A 25006-nucleotide genomic window follows, 5' to 3' on the forward strand; every position below is an offset into this window, starting at 1 on the left:
TCACCTGATTAGCGGAGTCATCTTTAAATTTGAATAACTGTACTGCAAAGAGGGCAGGATATTTGAGTCCATAATGTGACTTTTTCTGATGGGCTACATTGAGACTGCAGGGTGTGCTGCTCAGTTACCAAATGTTTGGGTGTAATTTCCATTTTGCAGTGCATGAGAATTTTCAGTCTAGCAACATTTTCCACTTTATAGAAATAAATGGTTGTCAGTTCTATAATTATGGTTAAGTATTAGTTAATGCTTGCTTTGTCCAACACATTGTGGCTGACTGCATTTCACATCAATGAAAGCGTTTGCATGTTGCTTTGTTCTTCTTTAGTCTACAATGGAGAACTCTTGAATTGTTCATTTGTAAAAGCTCAGTATGTTAATAAATGATGGTGTTAACTATCCTTTCAGCATAAAACACAGATAATAGAGGCCTTTCCTGTGTGCATTTGACTGAGTATTTTAAACTCTTTTTTTTTTTTTTTCTCTACTAGGAAAACGTTCTCTGTAGGATTTATTTATTTATTTATTTTACCAAAACCTGCTGGCTAGAAGCTAATTTAAAGCATCGGGAGACAGATGATAACAAAATAGGGTAAAAGGCAACAAATATAATTGCTTGTCTGCTGTTTATAGATTATCTAAAGAGCAGTGGTGAAGTTGACACTCAGTTTCTGAGTGGCAGCTGTGAATTTGACAATTATCTTGCCCATTTTGGAAAACCGTAAGCATCAGCAACTGTTGGTACACTCAGGAAAATGGTATTGCCTGGTTTATCTGTCTCCCTTTTTAAAGATTATCACCACCTCTGCTGTGTCTGAAAGTTGTTCTAAATGAAAACTTCAGTTTTTCTAAAATTTGTATCTTGCTTGAAAACACTTGCTTTTCACTCACTAGTATTTCCCCCCTGCCCACTTCTCTATGGTTTTCCATGTTCAGCATTGTCATGAATACAGAATACAACTGAACATGTTACAAGGAGTGATTTGAGTAACCTTCACATAGATTATAAAATCTGAATGATTGCTACAACCACACCCATAAAACAATGAACTTTTATGAAAGACAGATTAAATAGAAGCAAAATGGGCAACTCACAAGGACAGAGTGAATGTGGAGAGACCTTTTCATTTCAAGGTATGTCGGCTGGGTTATAATTGGCTCTAATTAGCACACCGTATTCAGCTGTAAAAATTCTTTACCTTGAAGCTCAGTGACACTTAAAGATGGGGAATTTCTTCCTAACTTTGAAAACATCAAAGAAAGTGCTTCCAATCTAGCTTTTACAACTACAAGTTCAATTATCAGTGCAGGAAAGGTGCAAATACATCAACAGGCATAAAAGAACATTGATCTCTGGCTGGAAGAGCTCTTTAAGAGTTAATTGGTCAAACCAGATTTCATTGTCTATAATTAAAAATATATCTATATATATATCAACGCTAAATGCCACTTACGTTTTCAGCAATATGTAAGAAAAGGGATGGACTTAAAATAAATAAATGTGATCAGAATCGGCTTAAAGATTTCTTGGTTACCCATCCAGTTGTGCAATGATCCTGCTCTCTTTAAATTTTACTTTGGAAAACTGGATTGTGGAAGGTCAGCTGTGATCACATGCAGTTTATAGTGCATTAATTTTTTTATTTTTATGTGTTCATAAAATGTTTTCATCTTTTACAAGGATCTAATTGATATATCTGTGCAGTAGGACCATATGAAATTTTGAAGTAACCATGCCTGTGCCAGTTGGTTGCTTCTCAAGATTATGGGAAAAATGTTGGTTGAATGTGTAATCACAACTGCTTCATCATTTTTAGTATCAACACTCATTTTCAGTTGCCTATGTTTTTTCCAAGTTGTACCGTACGACTTTAACAAGAAACACTTCTGAAAATAAGATTGGCAATACTACAGACAGAACAGCTCAGTTTAGAGCAAATTATAGAAACATTTTAGTTCCATATTGGTGTTAAAACACACTTAAAAACATGATGGTAGCTTAATGGGCTGAATAAAGTGATTTTGTCCTAATACAAGGGAGCTCTTTACAAACAAACTTTTCTAAGTAGTTAATTTCCATGGATTGACAATGTAATAAGGATATGGGTCATGGTTTTAGCAGAAGATGGATGCAGGGGCTAGTTCGTTCTTTGATCTGTGCTGTTGCCCAAGGGAAAAGTGCAGTGGTTGAAGAGTCAGCCAACACACCATTTTAGTTATAGTTCCATCTTTCTCATCTACTTGGCGTTATTTTTTTTTTTTGGCATAATTTATTTTCTCTGCATAGCCTGGCTTCCCTATTAAAGCAAACTGGTGCAGTCATTTGCCCGTATATCTAATGCTTGTTTTGCTAAGCGTGTAGGTAAAAAGCAATGAAATTCCTCACAGAAGAAGCAAGAGGATTTTGAGAGGAAGGTATCTGCTGAGAATTCACTGAGGTGGTGTTTCACTTACGGTGTGAAAAATGACACTGTGTCACTTTTTTCTGTTACCTGCAACTTCCTATTTTCTTTTCCTTGTGTTTTATACTGTAAGATTAGATGGAGTTCCTTGGCTTAGATCTGGGGCCAGCCAGGTCATGCCCACTGTCTTGGGAAGGTAGGAGTAGTGTGAAACTGGGGATAAAATAGGAGCATGCATAACGTGCAGCACAGAGTTAGGAAGGCGCCTAATGGTGGGCACAGTTGCCTGAGTTGTCTACTCATGCAGCCTTCTTTCATCTCTTCAGTCCGGATTCTGAACTGATTCATGTGAAAAGCTAAACGTGCTAGAAAACTTATGTCTAGTGATGGACTGTGGGCAAACTGCAAGAGGTATTTTTTCATACTTATATACTGAGGATGAGAACAGCATATCAAATGCCTCTGAATAACTTAAGTTTTTATCTAGATATGGGAAGAAGTTTCTCTATGTAGCTGTTGATACTAAAGTTATCTCTGCCTTTAGCTGTATTGTGCCACTCTAAGATGATTGGGAGGTGGCGCAACTTTAACTGCGTTGGGTATGGAAATCTATTCTCTTCAAATGACAAGACAAGTTTTAATCTTTTAACCTTACTGTTATCTCTAGCAAATTTATTAGGGTTATAGTACTTACACTTAGCTGTGCTGCCCATACTGACTGGCTTGAATATGCTGCTTCTCGTAGAACTAGGGATGAGGACTGATTTTTTTTTTTCATCCCTTCATATATAGCATGAAACCGGTGAATCAAAGGTTAACAGTGTATGTTAATTGAATCATGATGACAGCTGCTGAACTGGAAGAGGTTTTCCTCAGAGCTCTGAGGCTTACTTTTGGTGTGTCTTCAGAAAGGATGCACAACACTATGTATGAAAACCTTTGAGGTTTCAAGCTAAAGCACTCAAAAGTGCGTGTACGTCAAGGTCTGGGGTTTTTCTGTGTATGTGTGCAGAATGACCGCTACAATGACATAATCACTGTTTGTTTTGCGTGATTGCTGTATGATTCAATATGCAGAATGGACAACAAATGAAGTATGGATTTTGAGAAGCTCTCTTTTTACAGTTAGGCTAGCACCTACAGAAGCTGGGTGGCATGTTTTCCTGACAGATTTGGACAGGATGTCAGAGGGCACTTGACAAAGAAAAGGATGTGTAAATTAGCACTACCTAAAAGATTCTATAAGAAAGCCTAAGTTTGGTATCACATTGTAGAATCAGTTACTTAAAAACAATAATGTTTATCTAGTATGTATAAAAATTGCTAAATTGCTAGTTAACGGCAGATTTTGCACTTAAAATATGGGACGAGTTTCAGCTGAAGGAAACCATAAGGAATATGGTTTAATATGTTTTGGAATAGATTAGATCCACAGAGTTAAAATGGCTTTCTAGTGCAAATTCTGATTGGTTTTAATGTTAGGTTGTGTGTTTTTCATTTTCTGTTTTACAGTGTTATGTGGGAACCAATGGGAGACGGTAAAAAGATTATTTCGCTGGCTGATAATAACATATTATTGTGGGACTTGCAGGAAAGTTCAGCAAAAGCTGTGGTAAGAATTTTTTTTTTTTAATAAAACATCGTATACTTGAATATAGTACAAACGGCAACATTCAGTAGCCTAGAATTTGCTAATCTTTTAATTACTCCTTCAGAAATATCTTGCCTTTAACGTGCTTGGGGGAAATGAATACTCAGTTGTCTGGTATAGAAGTGTTTAAGAGTAGTATTTTTGTGTCTGTTGCTAGTAGTTAAATATCTTCCTTTTTCTAGAGTTTCCCTTACTTTCCTGCTGGTTTTACAGCGAATAATATCTAAAATAAAGTAATACTAATTTGATAAATGTGTATGCGGGAAAAATTGGTGATTGGGAAAGCCAAAGGTTATTGAATTCAGATAATAGTGTGTTAACTCATGTTGGTTAATACCATGCAGCCCTCTATCTAATTTACAACCCTTGTATGTATAAGCATAATGTAAATTTATCTATTTGCTATGTGCTGCTTTGAGTTTTCATTATTATTTTAACTTAGTACTATACTGTCTGTTCAGATTATTTTGCTCATGGCTGAAAACTTCTTATTCAGGAACATATATAAAAGGGTGTCATTGGCATAGATTTCTGTCTGTCTATGCCACCTCTTATGGATAAACAAAAAAGTTTACTGTTTTCTGTATGATGACATACATTCAGTTTTCCATATACAATCTATCTGTATAGAGTCATTTAGGTCAGTGTCTGTCCTTAAAAATGGAGACTGATTGTGTCAAGTCATTATTATTCAGTTGATCTGTTGTCACTTCCTGAATTAACTTCGCAGTTCAGGGTTAGTTTCTTTTCTTGGATGCTGGAGAATCAGTTTTTTTCAACCGGCAGTTGCTTAAAGAGCCAAGATGTTATGTCCATAAGCTCTTCCCTGTGGTTCCATCTGACTGTGTGCAAATATATGAAGTCTTGCATTGTTACTATTTTGCTAGATTTTGCATAGTATCAATGTAACGTAATACAGTGTAATTGTTTATGTTCATAATCAGGTCCTTTGGGTTCCTTCACTAGATGAGACAACTTCAGCTTTTTCTTCACCTGAAACATCAGTATGTGTGATGTTACCTTCTAAGGCTTCTTCAAAGTAGTGTTTGTTTTTATTGAATGGATGTTAGTTTCTGAAGACTAGCCTTCAGGAGGTTGTATGTAGCATTGTACCCACTGGATGTGCATTACTTCTACATTAGCCAGTATTTCTTTTCTAATGCCTGCATAACACACAGACTTTTTTGGAATACTTTCTTTAAACCTGTTGAAAAAATACTTTTGGGGATGGTGCTGCTGCTTTCATACTAGAACTCCTCATGTCTCTAAGTGCTGGGACTGCTAGACTTCTTTTCCCTTTCTCCTCCATTCTCTCTTTGGGCAACTCTGTGTCCTCTCTTGATAAAGTTCTTTTGAATGTGAATTTCACAGTTTTTTCACTGTCTCAACCACTTTCTCATAACTGTCAAAGTTATTCCTAATCCTAATCTTTCTGAAATATGATTGCCTTTGGGATGCTGTCTAGTGTATTACCAGCCTCTCTGTGTGGTAGTCTTACAATTAATGCCAAATTCTGTCTCTCACCACCGACACCCATTTTATTTTGCTTGGGATTTATTTACTAGAAGTTTCTATTCTGTGTCTTCCTTTTACTATTCTTCTGAACTCCTCACTCTGTCACACAAATAGTTTTGAATGCAACTATGATTTCCATTTCTTTTTACCTTCCATGGCTAGAATTGGGATCTGCATGATTTTGGAGAGGACTAGACTCTTCACCTAACTGGAATTTCAGCATGATTTTGGAAATCAGTATTTCTGTCCTCAAAGCGATATTCAGCTTGCTGATCACTTCAGTATTTCACTTAGTGTTCCTTACATAGAATAAATTTTATTCGGTTACCTTTAAAATATGCCTGTATTGCATCAAATACTGGTGGCAAAGTAAGAGATAAAGGAATTAGGGGGATTTAACCTCTGACACTTGTTACATGCTTATATTTGATAAAAGGAAAGAAGAAAAAAACAAAAGTGAAATTCTGCATCAAAAAACCTGCTTCATCTAATGAAGCTAAGATGATGACAGTCGATATATTAACCCTTGACTGACATCTTCAGATAGGAGCATTTTGAAATGTTTGTTAAAAATTCTAGTTTGCACAAGTTTGGAGTGTCACTTGGATTTTGCAGTCAGGCTCTCAGGAGACCTGATAAAGAATTTGATTGATTCTCTCTATTTTTGTCTAAAATAAGCTACCATCTCATGTGAGTGCCCTCTAAATTAGAATTGCTTGTGATTTAAAATTTTACTTGGAAATAACTGTTTACTTTTATCAGTCTTCTGCTCTGGCAATTTTGAGTTAATCTTAGATGGTATTTGCTTCATCGCTGAGTCAGTGACTGCTTTGAAAGTGAGTTTAATAGTAAAAGTCCATGGAAACCTGAATCTCGGAAAACATATCTTCACGCGTCTAAACCTTTTGCTAGGTGAATCTCTTCTAAGATGAGTGGTATTGTTGCATTCCTGTCAAATTTTTATCTGCAACAAATGTCTCAAACATGTCTGTGGGTTCCGGAGTTAACCAGAGTCTTGCTGAACAGGCTGAGGAAAGCATGAACATCTCTTTAAAATGCCTGCTGTAGACTTCCTAGTAATTAAAATGATGACAACCTGAAGTCCGGTATCATAGGCTTTTTCAGGCCTAGAATCAACTGCTGTGTATTTCTGAAATATTTGAAGATTGCCTCCTTCCTTAAACATTAACTTTCTGTTAGAATCCATAGAAGGCTGTAAAGCAATAATGGTTACACTGTAGCAATTTTATATTTACAAAAACCTGTGTAGGACTGACAGTTACAGGGAGCAATGAGGAAAAATATAAATGCTTCATTACTGAGATGGTTTTCTGCTTAAAGAAAAAAAAAGGCAAAACAAAGACAAAGTTAACATTCTACCCCATCCTTTGTTGCTGTAGTATTTAGAATGTGAAGAGAAAACTGTGAAAAAAGGTTGTTTAGAAAACAGCATTGGTAGGGGTAAGTAATAAATGTATTTTCCATTTGGTTATCGCCATGTACAAGGAGTCTTTGTAGAGCAATAAGCTGTTGGTGAAATAGTGATTTCTTTCTGTGTATACCCAGTATAAGGGAGGGTTGTATGCAAAATATGTTGTAACCCTAAAAAGCACATGGTTTGTATTTTAATGCTTTTTGGTCAGAGTGTTAAAACACCTTTTTCTGGGATATTAATTAAAAGAGCTTTTTTGGCCTGGAAAACAGGCATAGAAAATCCTACAGAAAAAAATCAACCCTTACCAGTATTAAAAATGGGGTGTGTATTTTTATTTTTTTTTTTAAAAAAAAAGTTTTCGGAAGACAGACCATGGAAACTGTCCACAGCTGATTTGGAGGTTGTAGCTTGTTATAGAAGGCATCAGTTAGTACTATATAGAAAATTCTTGCCAGGAAGTTCACATTTGCTTAATATGCAGATACACATAAGAAACACTGTGTTTATTGTTCACTAGGTTAAAAGGTTATCCATTTTTGGCATGTCTTACCACCTAACATGTTGTTTGGTTCTGATAGATGGGTGACAAAGCAGTAAGAAGCTAGTAAACTTGTATGTTCTGTAGGGACTGTTGTGGGGAGGAAGTCTTTACAAAATGTTCCCGTTGTTATAGACTTACAAGTGAAATAACTGTGTACCTGTGTGTGTGTATACGTTAACTGAATAAATCAATAACATAGGATTAGGATAATAAAAATGTCAGTGTGTTTCTTTTTTTTTTTTTTTTTTTTTTTCCTTTTTCTCAAAAACATGATGGTGTTCAAATTGAATGAGAACATCATCATTAACTAGAAGTAGGATCTGGACCACTGGATCTGTATCAGGTAATAGAACTAAGAAGGTATTCATTACACTGGTGCAACACTGATCTTCCTGTTTTAAGAACGCCTTTCAATTGCTTCCTTTTTGGATAGATATGCTTTGTAGGCAATATTACTTTTAATGGCAAGAGGTAAACCCACTGCTACTCTTTATGAAATTTTCCATGTTTGTGAAAAAGTTAATCTAAAACTCAGGTGCAGTATTGGTGAAGAACTGAAAATATATGCATCTTTAAAATTTTGCATGGGCCAAAATTTCTGTTTGCCTGCTCTGATCCATAATTTCAAAGTTTTTTATTGCATGCATCTCCTCAATCTGCCAGGGAGTTACAAGTCACACTGTTTAATATGAATTAGCCTGAAGAATTTTAGGGTTCCAAATATTTTCAGAGGTTCTTTGTAAGAAAATTACGGGTGTATTCATCCTCTGAATCATCTGGTCAGCCCATCATAGGAGACATTTATTAACCAGAACTTACTACACAGTTCTGTGGGTTTGCTTTTTTCTCCTCTTTCAACATTTTCTGCAAACTTGTTTCTTCATTACGATATTTAATACAGGAATATTTGCCTGTATTTGCATTAAGACAATCTTTTCCTGTCCTTTTGAGCACTCCCTTTATTATTGTTTTGAGGACATTACCTTCTGGGGTGAAACTAATCTTATGCTCACTGCATCATTACCCTTTGCAATTAAATTAGCTATTCTTTGCCATTTATAATCATTAGCTGAACCAGAGAGAAGCCCAACAAATCCACAAGGTCTGAGTAGGTTCTGCTGAAAAGATGACAGTTAATATTTCTGTATACAGACTTCAGGTCAGATGTCACCAAATCGCTAGAACTCTTCCTTGGGTAAATGCAGTATGTTTGGAACAGCAGATGGGTGCAACAGAATGAAATGGAGATGTTAAAATGTAAGTATTTTTCTGTTTGCGCCTCTTTTCACAGAGAGGAGGAGTAGATGTGTGGGTTTAATCATTTTTATCCAAAAGATGAATTAGATTCCTTTTAGATTTCTAGTCCCTTCTGGATTCTTTTGTAGTGTTTAACGTATAGGGTGTTCTTAATTCAGAACAAAAGAAGATATCTGGCAGTGGCATTCCAGGTGAGATGGAAGATCCTGTGGGAAAGATTTCGGTCTATCTGGATAAAAGTAAGGTATTGGATATTAGGAACAAGCACGAGGTGCTTTCTTGGGAAGATGGCTGCTTTTCCTCAAGGCAGGAGTTACATTGTGGACTTCAGCAGAGAGCTTTGTAGAGTGCCCCGTAATTACTGCAAGTAGAATAAACATAGATTAATTAAAGCAGGGCAAACACTGTCTGAAGAAATAAAAGAGAAATTACTGGATCAGAAAGAGGATAGAAAGCCAGTTCTTAAAGAGTTTGTGTTGGGATTAGTTTTGTTTAATGGTCTCCTTAATGATAGCGTAGAAGTAGGAGTGAAATGATGAGAATTGTTGGTGACAGAAACTTGGAACTCATCATCAATATGTAGGAGTAACAATACAGAGGATGAACTTAATGTTTTATTTTCGTAGTATAAAGCAGAAAACTTTTGTTTAAGGAACATAAATATTTTCTTGCTGTGGTGTGGAAACTCAGCACTTAAAAATATGTAGATTCTGTTACATAGCTATTCTGAGAGTGACTCTGAGCTGCCACTATGATGTGGAAAAGGAAAATTATTGTAACAAGCGTTATGAAGGGACTACATGGTGTGGTTGTCTGCAATGGGAGGAACTGAACTCAAAGAATTTAAAATTCTCATCAATATTTCAGTTTCTGTCAATAACAAGCCAGAACAACACTCAGCCTTTCTTGATGTGAATCTCAAAATAGTCTTATACATGGATTGTTACTGTAGTTGTTACAAGGACATCTCCTTGAGGCTGTCTTGAGATCTTCACACAACCTCAAGCATGAACAGAATTGTGGCCTATTTCCAATTGATGAGGGTATGGTTAAAAAGCAAAAAAATAATGTGTGTGATTTTTCTCAGTGAGTTTAGTAATCACTACCATAAGCCAACTTCTTCAAGTTGATACTCATTAGAAATTCTAAATATTTATGGACTTAATTCTTTAAGATGTCTTTACTACCCTGTCTTTACTGAGGAGGGAGTCAAGATCAAATAAGCATGTGCAGCATAAGCCTATGAATATTTAATAAATGAAATAATGACTTAGAAGTCTAATCTGGAATGCACTTGAATATCGATCAGATTTTTAGTCTTATGACCTCTCAGGTTAGATGTGAGAGTTGTTTAGTGTTCCCTTTTTTTGTGTTTTGGGTTGGTTTTTTTTTTTTTTTTAATTTAGTCTGTTTAAAACACAGCTGCTGCTGCAGGGGTAAGAAAACTAGTTTAATTTAATAAACATTTCTTTTTTTAAAAAAAGGCGTTAGGAAATCAAAAGGCATGATGTCTTCTCGTTTACTTCTCAGGTAAAAGATGTCTGGGTTTTTATCTTCAAATAATTTCAAACTGTTTAAAAAACTCCAACAATTTATTTCATGTACTTCAAATCATTAATGGTCATTTTCATCAAGAAATCAAAACTGAGTAATTTGCTTGAATAATTCAAGGATATCAATCTATTGATAAATATTTAGTAGATGGCTGCAGTTCTTAAGCCTTTACAACAAAATTTGCATTTTTTTCTCTCCCTATATAATGATTGATAATCCCATTTTTTCAGATGAGAAAATTCTGAAACCAAGATACTCTTCTGTGTGCTAATATTGCACACTTTACCAAGTGGATTGATTTTAATTAACAGAAAAGAAAAACTCATATTTTAAATATTTTTATGCTAGCCTTTATTTTCTTATAAGAACATTGCTTGGGAGATGTTTTTTAATGGTTTGTGTCAAAGTCTGTCTGGGAAACAACTGACCTTCCAAATGCATGACAATTATTAATTCTAGTCATTCTCCTTTAGAATTAGTTCATACGTTAACAAAAAAAACCCCACCAAAAACAACAAAACACCAAACCCCAAGTTGTGTGTATGAAAAACTTATTTATTAGGTGAAGGTAGCATAGTGAGGGAACAGAACTATATGTTTCCAGTTACCATTTTATCCAGAAGTTTCTAGAACTTTAAAACTGGTCCTCTAGGGCTGTTTTTCAGTGTTGTGACCAAAGAAAGAAAGTACAGCCCCCTCATCCAGCCTCAGAAGTAAAGTTGATAAATTCTGCCATTTGTCTGCTTCATGCTGCTCAGTGCTCAGAATGGTTGTGCTGGTCCATACCTGAGTCCGTCCAGCCCTGGTATTGTGCTTGAAACTGTGGCCGTAGCAGGCACCAACGAACAGTTCAGTGGAGCAAATGTATTGGATAGTTTGCCCTTAATGTTCACTCAGTCTTCTACTCTTTTCAATCCAAGGGTTTTTCTGAGCTTGGTTGGGTTTGTCTACTTAGTATAACCCTCAATAGATCTTTCTTCCAAGTACTTTCCTATTTTGTTCTTGGACATAAGTAAGCTGTATGCATTCAAGTGTGTTTTTCTCAAGGAGTCCATTGAGTGGAGAACCACTTTCTTTTGTTTGCTCTTGAATCTAATTTCTGCAGGCTTCATTTGATGCCCCATAGCTCTTTTCTTAAAAGACAGCGACTGGTTCACTGTCTCCATCATGCTTGTGTTTTTTTCTAGATAATTTCTGTACCCTCTAGCCGTTAATATATGCTGTTTCTTGTTTTTTTAAGGATACTGTGATCTTTTTCCTCTTTCCGAATTAGTCCATATGAGGTCAAAATTTGAAGCAGAAAGAGGCATCTCAGTCCTTACTGAAGTTCTAGTAAAAATAAGTTGGAATAATTGACATTTTTATTTAAATACACAGAAATCAGTCCTTCAAAGCTAGGATAGACTTTTTCATGTTCAGATACTTTGCTTTTGTAAAACCCCTTCTTTCACTGAGGATAATGTATGTAGTTCTATTCCAGTTGTATTACATTGCTTAATATTTTTCAGAAAATCTTTATTACAAATTACAGCTTTCATGCAACTGTAGTATAATATCACACTGCTTTTTTATTATTGTTCTGATGTCATCAGCTTTAGGCTGATTCAGTTAAGCACTTATGAACAGTGTTACATCTATCCATATTCTGATAACAGTTTTACACTTCAAGATTACATTTTGTCGGGACTTTTTTTCTAAAGTCAATGTGTGATCCCTGAACGATAGCTAATTCTGTTGTCTAAAAGCAGACACTGGGTCTTATTCACTTCCTTTTTTGTTTTTCCTTACTGTAAGTCACATTTTGTGTTTATAAAATATTACTGTGAATTGTTTTCCTTCAGTATCCAGTGAGGCCCTCAGAGCTGCACATGTTCACCTTCTGGGCAGCACAAATCCAAATCCTCATGTGAGATTAATGTCTAAAATATGCCTTTGTCCTGTTTCCCTTTCCTTCTCTAGTCAACTTTTCTGCCTTTAATGAAGTGGAGAAAGAGTTCAAGATAAAAAGAAAACTTTCTTACCTATCCATGAATTTCGGTATGAATTAAAACTGAAGCTAGGGTTTTTTTGAACCTGTACTTAGGATTCTGAACTACCAGCTTTGTTTCCTTTAAGCTTATTTCTTGGATTACCAGGAAGAAGCCTTGCAGACTTCCTTCTGTTACATAGTGTTTCCTCCTTCTGTAAGAAAATTTCCCTTCCTTACCCCTTGCTGTCCTTTTAAGTCCATGCACTTCCTTTCAGGCTCACTGAAGACATGCAAAAGGATATTGAACAAAAAAATACTCAGTAACTTCTGGGATTTCATTTTATTAACAGAAGTGTACCATGAGTTGATTGGAAACTTGTCTGTATACGTAGCTGGATATCCATATGAGGAAAGATGTAATTTAATTCCTGCAGGTACTTAAAAATCACTTGGGAAGGCAAGCATGACTTGGCCAATCTAACATGTATGTATGTTTTCATGTGTGTTTTCATGTGTGTTATTAAGAAATAGTGCAGGATGCCTGTGCTGGCCTTGCCCCTAAACTTTTGGCTGAAAAGAAAAAAAATTCTGATCTTTTTATAATAGTTCAAATGAAGACTTAAAAAGAATAAAACATGGCTGGGGTGTTGGAGACAGTGTTGTTTACTGTTGACAAAGACCTTCTGCTCTGAGTCATATTTTGGATATGTGATACTTTCTGTCTCAATAAGAGATTTTGAAATGCCTGAAAAGAGATCCTCTTTTTGTTGGCATTACCTTACTGTCAGCGTTAACATTTGCTGCCTTCCTCTCCCCCTCCAGTCTGAGCTGTGTATGGCCAAGACCTTTTACTAGAGAGTTTAATTTTTGAAATGACCCGCTTAAGCTCTGCATATGCTTTTGTGTCTGGAGTCTCGTATGTGTCAAAAAATAAAAATTGCAGTTTATTTTATTATTGTGTTCAATATTTTTCTTTATATTAATAATCTGCAAGTTGTAGAAAGGCTTTTGAATGGTGTTTGTACTTGAGGAGGAATGCTAGAGGAGTAGGTTTGGCCACAGTGTTATATCACTCATTAACACATGAACAGTATGTGGCCTTGCATACAGGGGATGCAACATTCTTTTAAATATTATAATCAGAAAAAAATTGGAAAAAACACATCTTCAGTAGCATAGACTTCAGTGATAGAAGAGTTGTAATTTCTAGATTGTTAATTCTAAATAAATATTATATTCTTGGTGGAACTATAATAGCAAAAAGTTAGCGAAATATAGAAATCAACATTGGTACCATATGAAAATAGATTTAAGCAGTATTGTATTGAGTATGTTTTTCTAGTGATGTCAGTTAAAGTTTATGTAAGCAGTACATATGTTTTAGTCTTCTTCATCCATCAAAGTGTAATATTTCTGCTGTGAAATCTTGTATTTAATAGAATATTTATGGTATGCTAGGATTCAGGTAAAGTAGAAAAGTGATCCAATGAGACCCAGCACAGTAATCTGCTTCTGTGAAATACCTCTTAATGAAACATTTTGAAATGTGAACATTGTGTGAAAGATGACCAAACAAGTCTGCTGTCTGCCTGGTTGCTTGCAATTTGTATAAATTTTATGATCAAAATGTGATTTTTTTGCTTCCCCACCTCCTTTAGATATTAAACGGTCAGTTTGAGTAAGTCATTAGAAGTAACTTGCAGTGTCTACAGCTTCATTTTTCCAAACGTTCATGTGGAACTGGAGGATAATATCCTGTACCAACTTCAAAGAGAAAGTTGATTACTTTGTACCTTCTTTTCATTAAGTGTGGAGAGCTCTCTGCTCAAAGACATGCAAGCCTGATTTTGCAACTGAAATCTTTAATTCTCATGGATTGTAGATTTGTGATCTAGTACCTTTTGTTATTTTAATAGGCATGTATGTGATGACATGGGCACCTGGGCCTTGATTTTTTTATTTTTAAAAGCAGCTATACACTTGAATCCTGCTCCTACAGATAAAAGTGGCATTTTGACATGGAAAAGTGTTGTAAGACTGTTCATGAAACTAAATGCTTGTGTTTATTTGTCTGAGGCAGCTACAAATTTGTGCAGTGTGCCCATATTGTATATCCACTGTTTCAACAAATTACCTGAAACTGTTTTAGCTTATATAGTAGTACAGTACTTCTAGTATTTCTGAATGCATTACACTACAGAAGCCTTTTAAAAGATTACTTTGTGAGACACAAAACCAGTTCTAGCTTTTAATTTTTTCTGTTTGCTGTTTTAGAACTTTGGTAGTCTGTTACACTCGGAACAACAGGCTCTTTATGCAGTTTTGGTCTTCAGTGGAACTAATTTCATTTTAGTGTTACATTTAGAAACATTGCCAGCTTTGTTTCATTATTTTAGCTTTCTAGTTCTGTAGCCTTGGAAGGGAAAGGACAATTAAAATTTACTTCTGGAAGATGGAGTCCACACCACAATTGTACACAGATTGCAACAGCCAATGATACCATCATTCGAGGATGGGATACACGAAGCATGAGGTAATGAGAAATTGCAGTCTTGTTCTCTAAAACAGACAATCTCCTTTGGAGACAGAATTTCCACCACTGCCACCACCCGTTGCTCCTAACATTTTGTTGTTGCTGTTTTGGGTATTTTTTGTTACAGATTAGAAATATGGAAAAGCTATAACTTATAAAAGGAATGGTTGGGCAGGCATAGCTGCTATATTTATAATTTAGTAAAGGATTTTGTCTGGTTTTGTCCCCCCTCAGCTTTGATTCTGATTTGTATATTGATTTTTACTGAACTATGTACTACTCTCAAGATGATTTGTTCAACACATAGGCATTACCTGAACGAAGCTGTTCTGTAATTCAGCCTGAAAATGGTTTAACAGTCCTGACTATCCTATGAAATGTCTTCATAGCGTACTATCTAAAGGTAACTTTAATCGCTGAAGGTAGTTCACAGGTTAAGTTCACTCTTCACTTCTCTGATTTTAACAAATAGCCTACTGTACTATATTAAAGACTGTAGCATACTAGTTACGTGAAACTATTGAATTTGTCAAAATCATAACCAAATCAAAGCTTTGAATATACCTAATAATGTGTTTTCCCTCCTGCTCAGCTGTGATTTTGATAAGCAAAGGAGTGATGTTGTACACATCTGTTGCCATGACTACTAAAGCCTGTGCAAGCTTTTTTAAGATATGCTTTACCCCCTTAGCACACAGTAATTTATCACTAAACTGAGAAGACTGATGTCTTGTAATAACTTTTGTTGCCTTAAAGGGGGATGACTTTAAATTTAGTTCTGTGGTTCCTGCCAGCTCAGGGATGTAGCAATAAATCCCTTTGTTTGCCAGCCTTGTGTGTTTTTGCCAGAAAGGTTTATTTAATGTAAGAAACAAAAGCTAAAAATAGAAATATAATAATTAAGTCGCTTTCTGTACACTTGTCATCAGGTTTGAAAGCCCTGTTTTTTGCCTTGTAAAAGGATACATAAGAATCTTACTTCACATATATACATGTGTGTACTGTCATTTATGAAGACTTTTAAATGAACTGTACAAGAGAGGAAAGAAAGGTCAAAGGATAAAGTTTTTTTAAAAGTTGCTTTTTTGTGATGTTTTTGTAATCATCCATGTAACATGCAGACCTTAATGTTAAAGCCTATGTTTCTAAGTAGAAAATGTTAAATATTGTGAAGTCTGCTTCATGCTCTGTTTCATTAGAAGAAGCATCTCTGTCTCGCATTAAATAAATACTGAGTAAATTTTATGAAAGATAGGTAGCCCAGATATCAACAAGATCCTCGATGAAAGGATAGCTTGGTTAACAGAAGCAAACCATACAAATCTAATTACTTTAAGTGAAGCTCAGGTTTAGATAGTCCTTGAACCAATTTATGAGTACTAGGCTATGCCAAAGAGCTGTTTGCAGTGTACTTGAAAAATACAAGAATAAGTCTCATCTGCAATTAGACTGTAATATGTATAGAATGATGTGAATATTTGATAATGACTAGTTAGACTAGAACTTGGAGTTTAAAGTCAGGGCAGTATAAACTGTGGCAGTGTAAGAAGCAGAAAATGAGAGGGGAAAAGAAAAATCAAGCACAGAAAACTGCTATCTTTGGAAAGAATAAGAGAGGACAGATATTAAAGAAATAGTTAGAATAGCTATTTCCACAGAGTGTGATTATGGTAGCTGTAAGATAGAGGAAGTAAATTATTTTGGACATAACAAACAAAGGAGAGGAGGGAAAGAACAGGTTGGTGGGAAGAATCCTAGACTAGACTAGGAAGCAGTCGTAATCGGAGAAGAGCTTGTGAAGCAGAAGAGACAGACCCTAGGCTGAATGGATGGAGAATTGTATCAGGAATATTGAAAATCCAAGAATAAATTCTACAAAATATGGAAGATGATGATGATGAGAAAATGGATCCCTTAGCTGGAGAAGATGTTCATGTGTTCTGGCCTTAATCTCACGATGTAAGTGGAAGATTTAATGTAGATATTATTGCTGTAGGTAGGATGATAGAGTGAAAGAAAAGAATATTCATACTTGGGAAGGAAAGAGATAAAGTGGTCAGAATAATAAAGTTGGGATAAAGGCTTTCATGGTAAGAACTGCTGAATACACAGTGGACAGTGGTATTTCTTTTTAAGCCCTTACACACATCTCCGTGAACAATGCAAGAAATGCAGGAAAGAAGTGGAAGGTGCAATAGAGGAAGAAGGAAGTGTTTTATTGCTGCAAGCATGCTTGAGATTTAAAAATTTTCCCATAAAGATATTTCAAAAAATTAAGAAGAAATGTTGAATTCTGCTGCCAGAATACCTGGTAGAAAGGCATACCTGAGTGAATATCCTTAACCTCTCAAATTCTGAGAAGAGTGTTGACATTGGATATCAAAGTAATATTCTCTATCCAGAATGATTGCCATAGCTGTCAGAATAGGGCTTAGTATAGGCCTGGAATAGGCTGAATCTCTGTTTATGGAGCTACTTTGCTTTGTATTAGTAGTTAGGTGTTAACATCAAGAGCCTTCTCTATCTGGTCTTGACAGGAGACTATATGTACAGTGCAAGAAATACAAAGTTTTGGTCAGCTTACGTTTTCTGAAGAGAAACATTTTTCATTTAAAAAAGAAAAAAGCTCACAAAGTGTTGACAATTTCTAGTGAAGGCTGTAGGATACTGTCAAATCTAAGCAGAACTTTGGTAGGTGGTGGCTCTAAGAAGACTAGTGATGTAATAGTGGAAACAAAGCAAACCCCAGCCAAGTTTATGAGGTGCGGTAGGGAGACAAACTGATGGAACATGATGTTTTGAATAAGGATGCTAGGTACCTGTTAGCAGTACTACAAATGTTTTCTGAAGTGGTCAGATGGATGACTATGTGCTGAGTAGTTTAAGGGTCACAGGTAAATTAGAGATAAAAGCCAGAGCTCAGAAGGCAGGTTCAAAATAGAGCAATAGTAAAAAGCTGTTGTTCGTATCTGTTGCATCCCTTGCATCTCAGCTTTTCATATAGGGAGAACTAGATGTCATAAATACAGAATTGTTATAACTACTTTGAGGTGAAGACGCTCTTACCTGAAAATATTGTGATATAGTAGCAGACATTTCGTAACAGTTGTTAGAGAGCTGTGCTAGAATCGTCTGGAACTACTGTTTCCTTTTAGCTCCAGATGAACCTAAAGCAAACAAGGAAAGAGCAAAGCTTCAAAGCAAGCTGAGAAATCTATATAAGTCACTGTTGTTAACAGCTGGGATTTCCCTAAACTATGCACTAGCAATGGGAACTCTAGGTCTGTGGGTGGTAAGGGGATTATGCAAGTTTCCAGGGAAACGGATTCCTGTCAGTGGAGTGCAGTTAGCTTTTTATAGACCATTTAATTTTTTTAATGTGTTTTACAGACAGATCTATTGCATAGAAAATGCACACGGACAGCTGGTACGAGACCTAGACTTTAATCCCAATAAACAGTACTACCTGGCTAGCTGTGGAGATGACTGCAAGGTGAAATTCTGGGACACAAGAAATGTCACTGAACCAGTGAAGACACTAGAGGAGCATTCCCACTGGTAGAACAAATTATCTGCATGCTGTTTTGTGGGTGGATGGCTTATGTAATTTATTCAGCTAATTATTTTACTGTTTAGGAACAATGCAAGCTAACTATGTGCTATTGTGAATAATCATTTTTCTGCACAGAGGAAAGGTTTCAACATTTCAGTGTTCCTTTTGTGATTGTAAATTAAGAAGGGTTTAGACAATGTTAGTCTAATTTACAAGAAACTGCCGTTAACGTTACTGGAAGTAGGGTACACCTTTTAGAAGGACAGCACCGAACTTGGCTTGTGGGGGCCAGCTGGGACACAGGTGTGCCTTCCCAGATTGATCCTGATCTCCTGCACCTGATGTGCAGAAAAGCACCTGCCTGCTATCCTTCTGTTGTCAAATAGTTGAAATGCTCAGTAATTTCAGCCCTGCTTTTTTCATGCTCTTCACAGCCCTTAAGCCAGAATATGCAAGTGAGTAATTTTATTCTTTGAGATAATATTTAGAGCCTCTATCTACTGCTCTGGCCTGTGGCTGGAGCAAGGAGGCAGTCTTGTCTGACATTTGCAGACCTCAGTGGTTAAGAAAAGACGAGCAGTTCATAGTTTTGAAAATGTGGGTTGGAGTAATTCTTGCAAAATAAATCTGGACCCTGAAGCTACATTGAGGGGAATGAAGATGTGAATTAACAGAAGCAGCATTCTTTTTTTTTTTTCCCCAGAAGATTAAAAGAAAAAGAATAAAACAAGAGCCATAACGTATTTGGTATTAACTTGATATATTTCTCTTTAATTTTTATGTAATCCTACTTTTGTTTTAGGGTCTTTTTTAAACTTTATGTTGTGAGATTTGTGTTTAACAGGTTATTTCTAATCTGTATCTTGTTTAGGGGGAATTATTATATTTTGAACTTAAATGTTTCTGACTTACTAAACAATGAATTGGCACATACCCTCAAGGAATGATACCGCTGAATGGTGCTTTTTTCCTTGGATTTTTTTTTCAAAACTTATTTGTTGATTTTTTAAGATGCCTCATAGAAAACAGGTGATGTGGAAGCTAAAAAGCCAAATGAAGTTGGCAAAAAACAGTCTTTGGAATGCGACACGTCACTTTTCTGTATACTTACAACATTTAAGTCAAAGATCAAATTTTAAAAACAATCATTTAACACTGGTGCAGTACCTGCCAAGAATAGCTTCTCGTTCTTTCTGATTTAATTTTTTAGGGTCTGGAATGTCAGATACAATCATTCTCATGATCAGCTGATCCTTACAGGAAGCAGTGATAGCAGAGTTATCTTGTCTAATATGGTATCAATTTCTTCTGAACCATTTGGGCATATGGTAGATGACGATGAACTAAGTGACCAAGAGGACCAGCATCAAGAAGAGAAGTATGAAGTTTCCTGAGTTTTATGCAGATGCTTATAATTTGTCTTTTCGTTGTAATGGTTAACGTGCTGTTTTTTTGCTGACTAGGATTTTTGTATACAGGCCTTTCAGGTAAGTAGTTTTAATTCCTACTTCATTCTTCTTTACTCAGTCACGGGTGGAATATGCTCTTTAAATCTGATTGGCACAGCCAGTGTATGTTCACTGGTAGGAAGGGGTTGGTGATCCTAAAGTCCACTGGATCAGTGAAAAGATGCACTTTAAGGGACCACTGGATCAAGTCAAGCACATACAATAATCTGTGTTAAGTGAGAGTTGAAAATCTGCTTTTTGCATTTTCTGTGTATGTGTCAGAACCTTCAGGAGATATTATCTCCTAAGGTGAGCTTCTGCACAGGCACAATAAAGGAAGTATAAACACACTGATTTTTGTAAATTTTACTCTTAATGTTGCTGACTGCTCTAGAAACCAATAACTCATCAGACCTCTACTTCAAGCAGAACAGAGGTTCGGTTTGACATTTTTAGAGAATAATGCATATTACTGCAAGCATTTGTAAACACCATCCACTTGAATGTGTGAGGAATCATGTATTTTGCAGGTGAATTTTGGAGGGATGAGGTTTTTAGTAAAGAGTTAACTGAAATGCCAAAATAGTAATTTTTGATCCTCCATTATTGTCTGCTTTCAACTTTTTCATTGTGCAGTATATGATGCTTGTTTTCGCCTCTGTACTTCTTTATGAATATATGTAGGTATCTAGCGTGGACTGAAGATTTCCAGTTTTGCGAGTAGCTTAGATGGTGATCTTCAGCAACTTCTTGCTTTACAAAGTGAAGATAGTGAGATTGAAACTCATGTAAAATATTTCTGAGACCAACAGGTTTCAGTCTATATTTTTCTAGTCTTTGCAACTACGAAAATCCATATTCTACATGTTTGCACTGAGCAATTGTTTGGTTACTTCTGTTAATTTAATATGCAAAGCTGTTTGCAGTGAAATTGGCAGATGATTACCTCCTGAACTATCTTTTTAAATGAAGACTAGTCAGATCTCCCAGTTAGTCAGCTGTGTTTGCTAGATATTTCAGTTAAAATTCTGAATAAAGTTTAGGTTATTTTTCTATTTGCATTTTGAAGGTGGCTCTTCCACCTTTATTTCGTTAATAAAGTTGTAGTTTTGCTGCAAATAGTTTTGACATTTTGGCTTTATATAACAAACTTGAAAACCATGTTTTTAAATATTCAATAAGGAATCTATTCCATATATAGAAATGTTAATTTTAAAATTACAAGATGTCTTTAGAAGCAATAGGTAATGTAAGTGCCTGGAAAATCAAGGTGCATCAAATTAATTACCTAGAAAGTTGCTCACATCAACAGTACATAATTACTTTCTAGAACGTATCTGGACTACAGCATATTACGTATGATGTGTCTTTTAATTCCTTTACCTTTGGCTGAGGATTTCAATCTGTTCTGTTCTGGATGGAAGATAAATAGCATTAATGGACCTAGGAGACTATTTTTTATATATATATGGTGGGAATGTAGTAATATAAATAACATCAAAAGTAAATAGTGTTCTTGCAGATGTTGTATAGTATGTTATCTGGATTTCTGTTGATTGTAGACTGTTCACGTTGCCTCATTAAAACACAAATGATTGTAGAATAGGAATTTTTGAAACCAAGAATATGTAAAGTAACACAACAAATATAGCACGTCTTTCCCTTTGGCTATGGGATGAATGTAAACCACATCATGAATGACTTGTATAGTAATGATGTAGAGCCCTTACCTGTTCCCAGAGGCTACGAGAGTATCAGTACTGCACTTGCCTTTTAAATGCATATTTTTCAGCTACTAAACAGTTTTCTATAAAACCTGGGAAAGCACATTAGCTTTTATAACATTTGCTTGGTACTGTGAAAGTCTTGTTTTGGTCTGGTTTTTTTTTCACCCACCTTGTTATGAATCAAGCTGGAAGGATGTTTGCAAGGTGCTCACCAGCCTTGAACTGTTGCCAGATGAATGTCTGTTTAGTTCTGAGTGCACTAATGAAGCAGGGCATAACAGCTGTTGGGAATACCTCTTGCCAGTCAACCAGTAGTGCCAAATATTTAGGCTTTAGTGCCTGTTTCCCTCCTCAAGACCTCTTTGAAGAGTTTGTTGCACTGTCCCATGGGTACTGTCTCTTCTGTAAAAACACAGGGTTTTATTGTACGGTTTGGTGGGGTGTGGCAGGGTGTGTATGTGTTTTTATTTTTTTGCTTGGGTATGTTCTAGACTTTCAAGAAAGTGTTGTATTCTTATGGGCTTCATTTTTATCCTTTTCTGGAGTACGTCTGGTTTGCTTTTAAATAGCACAAAAATCTTGAAAAAGATGTCTTTTTTGGGTGTATCTTGACATATACCAGGAAGAACAGGTGTCTGTACAACTAGTATCTCCAGCCAGTCACCTTCAGACCGAGTGACCAAATCTCTCTCAAAAGAATGTTGGAAGTATCAAGTGGAAAGAAGTAGAAAGGCTCTTTTTGTCACGGGCTACATATTTTTCATGTTCTGAATAAAATAACTTGTAAAAATACTCCTTGGATTAAATATAACTGGTACTCTTCATTTTTATATCTTCAAAGCTGTTGGGTTTTTTTCTACTTAGAAAAGATGCCCATATTTTAAAAAAATTGACTTGTAATACTGAGATATTTAAGACTTGTGTTAATTGTTTATATTTTGGAGCAAGCTTTCTAATTTGTATTGTATTTCTTGGCTGGAGACAAAAGCAAGTAATGTGTTAGTTTAACCCTTCATGGTTCAACCATGTAGAACTGTGCATGAGTCTACTCACTCATTTATTCTTGCCAGATTTTCTCTAGTAACTGTGTACTTTTTAAGGTTCACACTGAAAAATATTGGGAGATAACTTTTTTTTTAATGAAAAGAGTACATGTTCACTGAGTAATGAAAAGACAACAAACTAAAAGTTGATGTATTCTGTTCTTACTAAGGAATTATTCTTTGAGGTTTCTTCTTTTAGTGTTTGTCCATGTATGTGTTGGTGTCTTGGGACTTCAAATGCTCCCATCTTGGAGACTAGAAGATGCTTGCATAAGCAGTATAACTAGGAACATTGCATGAGGATCTGTCTCTCGCCGCAAGCAACCTTCAGTTCCTCTTAACTGCTGATTCACATCAGAGTAACTACTTTGTTGTCTCTTCCCTACTTTTTAACTGCTGCTGTTATTTCTCTCATCAATCATAAAAATGTAAGAGCAGCCTCCCTGTATCATATCAAAGGTCTCCCTAGCCTGTATCATGTCTCTGATAGTGGCCAAGAGGAAAGATTATAAAACCAGGAAAAGGAGATGATACTTCCCCTGGGTACGCTTCTAGCCCCTGAATGTTTACAGTTCAGGGACCTTTACTGCCTTCTGAATCATCTTTGGAGGCTTCTCATTCTTTCCTTTAGGATTTTCTTGTGCCATCAGCCGTGTTCTTGAGTTTATCTCTTCTCACTAACTGTGATTTCATTTGTTCCAAAACATGTTAGCTGTGCATGCACTGCCTTTGTGAAATACGTCTAGGAGAAATATGCCAACTGCATTTGTTTTCTTGCACTGAATGAGGAAAGGCTTCAGTGCTTTCTGTCTGCAAAGCCCAAAGCCTCTGTCGAAAGTGGGTAGTCTAAAAAGAGGATCGAGCTGCCTGCAGAGAGGAGATATAAGGATGTGGCCAGAGGAGAGCTATGGTGTATTCTGGTCAAGTTCCTAGTCTGGATAATCTAATGCACAATTCAAATATGAAAAAAAAAAAATCAGCTGAGAAACGAAATGCTGTACTCTTAGCTTAATTTCTAGCACCTTGATACAGATGTTGAAAAAAGTCTGCAAAACAAATGAAAGCAGAACAGATGAGTATTTGGGGTCCATTTATCTTTCATCAGCAAAACAAAGCTGGTGTGCCTGAAGAACATAGACAGTGCTATATTCATGTTTCTGATGGCTCACTTTGGAAAAAAATGTTGAAAACATGCGATCATTCCACATCTATGGATGCAACTGATTAAGGCAGGCTTCTCCTTGGCCTGCTTTCCCCGCCCCCCTTTAAAAGTCTTTGCACTCTGGTATTGTAAAGACTTCCTCCCTGCAACACTGAACTTGCCTTAATTCCAAAGCTCCTGAAGGTGTCTGTCGGTTCCCTTTTAGATACCTGCAGAGCACTGAGAACAGTCTTCCTGCAAAGGGGGGAGGTGACTCTCTTTATATCCTTTCTTCATTCTTTGGTCATCCAAAATTGTTACGTTAGTCTGTGAATCTATATTTGGTTGCATTAAACTAGTCTGACAGTCATTCTACTTTGCTATTTCTAACACTACTAGGTTCTTGCAGTTTGCTGTGACCATCTTTACTCACCAATCAGGATTCCTTTTCTTTAGTTAATGCAATGTATTTATTTGCCTTATAGATCTGCGTTTTAAACTCTGTAAGTCTGTTTGGTATGAGAAGACAATTAGTTATCTTAGGAGCACCAATAGCATGGTACACACTGCATGTACAGCTGTGTTTCTATTCTTCATGACTTCTATGGCCAGAACTTTGTTGTGACAAGGCTCAAATGATAATGGAGGACTTGCTTTTTAAGAGAAAAAGCCTCTTCTGTATCCATACCAATGAAAGAATTTAGGTGGTCAATAGCATTTTGAGCTTATACATCAGTCCTGAAAATGAAGCCATCCTTAAACTTTAGTTTTGCAGAATAAGCTACCAGCTCGCTTAGCTCTCTTTGGAATTTACAGGCTTAAGATGTCTGCTGTTTTCTCACTGGAAGAACTGATTACTAAGGTCAGTATTCTGTCTTCTCCCTTGTGCTACATCTTTTGACAATATGTTTGAAGCTTATTCTTATCTTCTTACTGTTGAAGTTGGTACCAGAAATTCACATTAGGAAATAGATTTTTTTAATGTTTTTCCTCAAGTCTTGTGTTTCCATCTTTTTACCATAGATGTTAGCCACGTGTCCTTTGATACAAACAGAACAGATCTAACACAACTACTTCTCACCATTTTGCATTTAAAGCTGAGATATAAAGAATTAGTCTCCCCAGTACAGAGTGTCTCATTCTCAATTGTGTGAAATTTTAAGTGAGATTTTAGGTGTAGGAACATCATCAGGAATCGGAATGGACCAGAAAGAAAATGGTGGGTGGTCTCTCTGTA

The 25006-nt window shown here is 36.0% G+C and overlaps 1 protein-coding gene across 2 annotated transcripts in view; it reads left to right on the forward strand.

Moving 5' to 3' along the window:
* EIPR1 (EARP complex and GARP complex interacting protein 1) overlaps positions 1-25006 on the forward strand; it is an 89162-nt gene that overhangs the window by 56415 nt on the left and 7741 nt on the right. Inside the window, exons 5-9 of one of the 2 annotated variants that reach the window (XM_055810252.1) lie at positions 3915-4014; positions 14721-14857; positions 18248-18415; positions 19621-19788; positions 19874-19897. In XM_055810252.1, coding sequence (XP_055666227.1) covers positions 3915-4014; positions 14721-14857; positions 18248-18415; positions 19621-19788; positions 19874-19897 — 597 coding nt within the window. The remainder of the gene's footprint in view (positions 1-3914; positions 4015-14720; positions 14858-18247; positions 18416-19620; positions 19789-19873; positions 19898-25006) is intronic. The other variant, XM_005238200.4, reaches the window with a different exon arrangement.

This window comes from Falco peregrinus, chromosome 7, assembly GCF_023634155.1.
Source record: "Falco peregrinus isolate bFalPer1 chromosome 7, bFalPer1.pri, whole genome shotgun sequence".
In the NCBI taxonomy this organism is placed as follows: domain Eukaryota; kingdom Metazoa; phylum Chordata; class Aves; order Falconiformes; family Falconidae; genus Falco; species Falco peregrinus.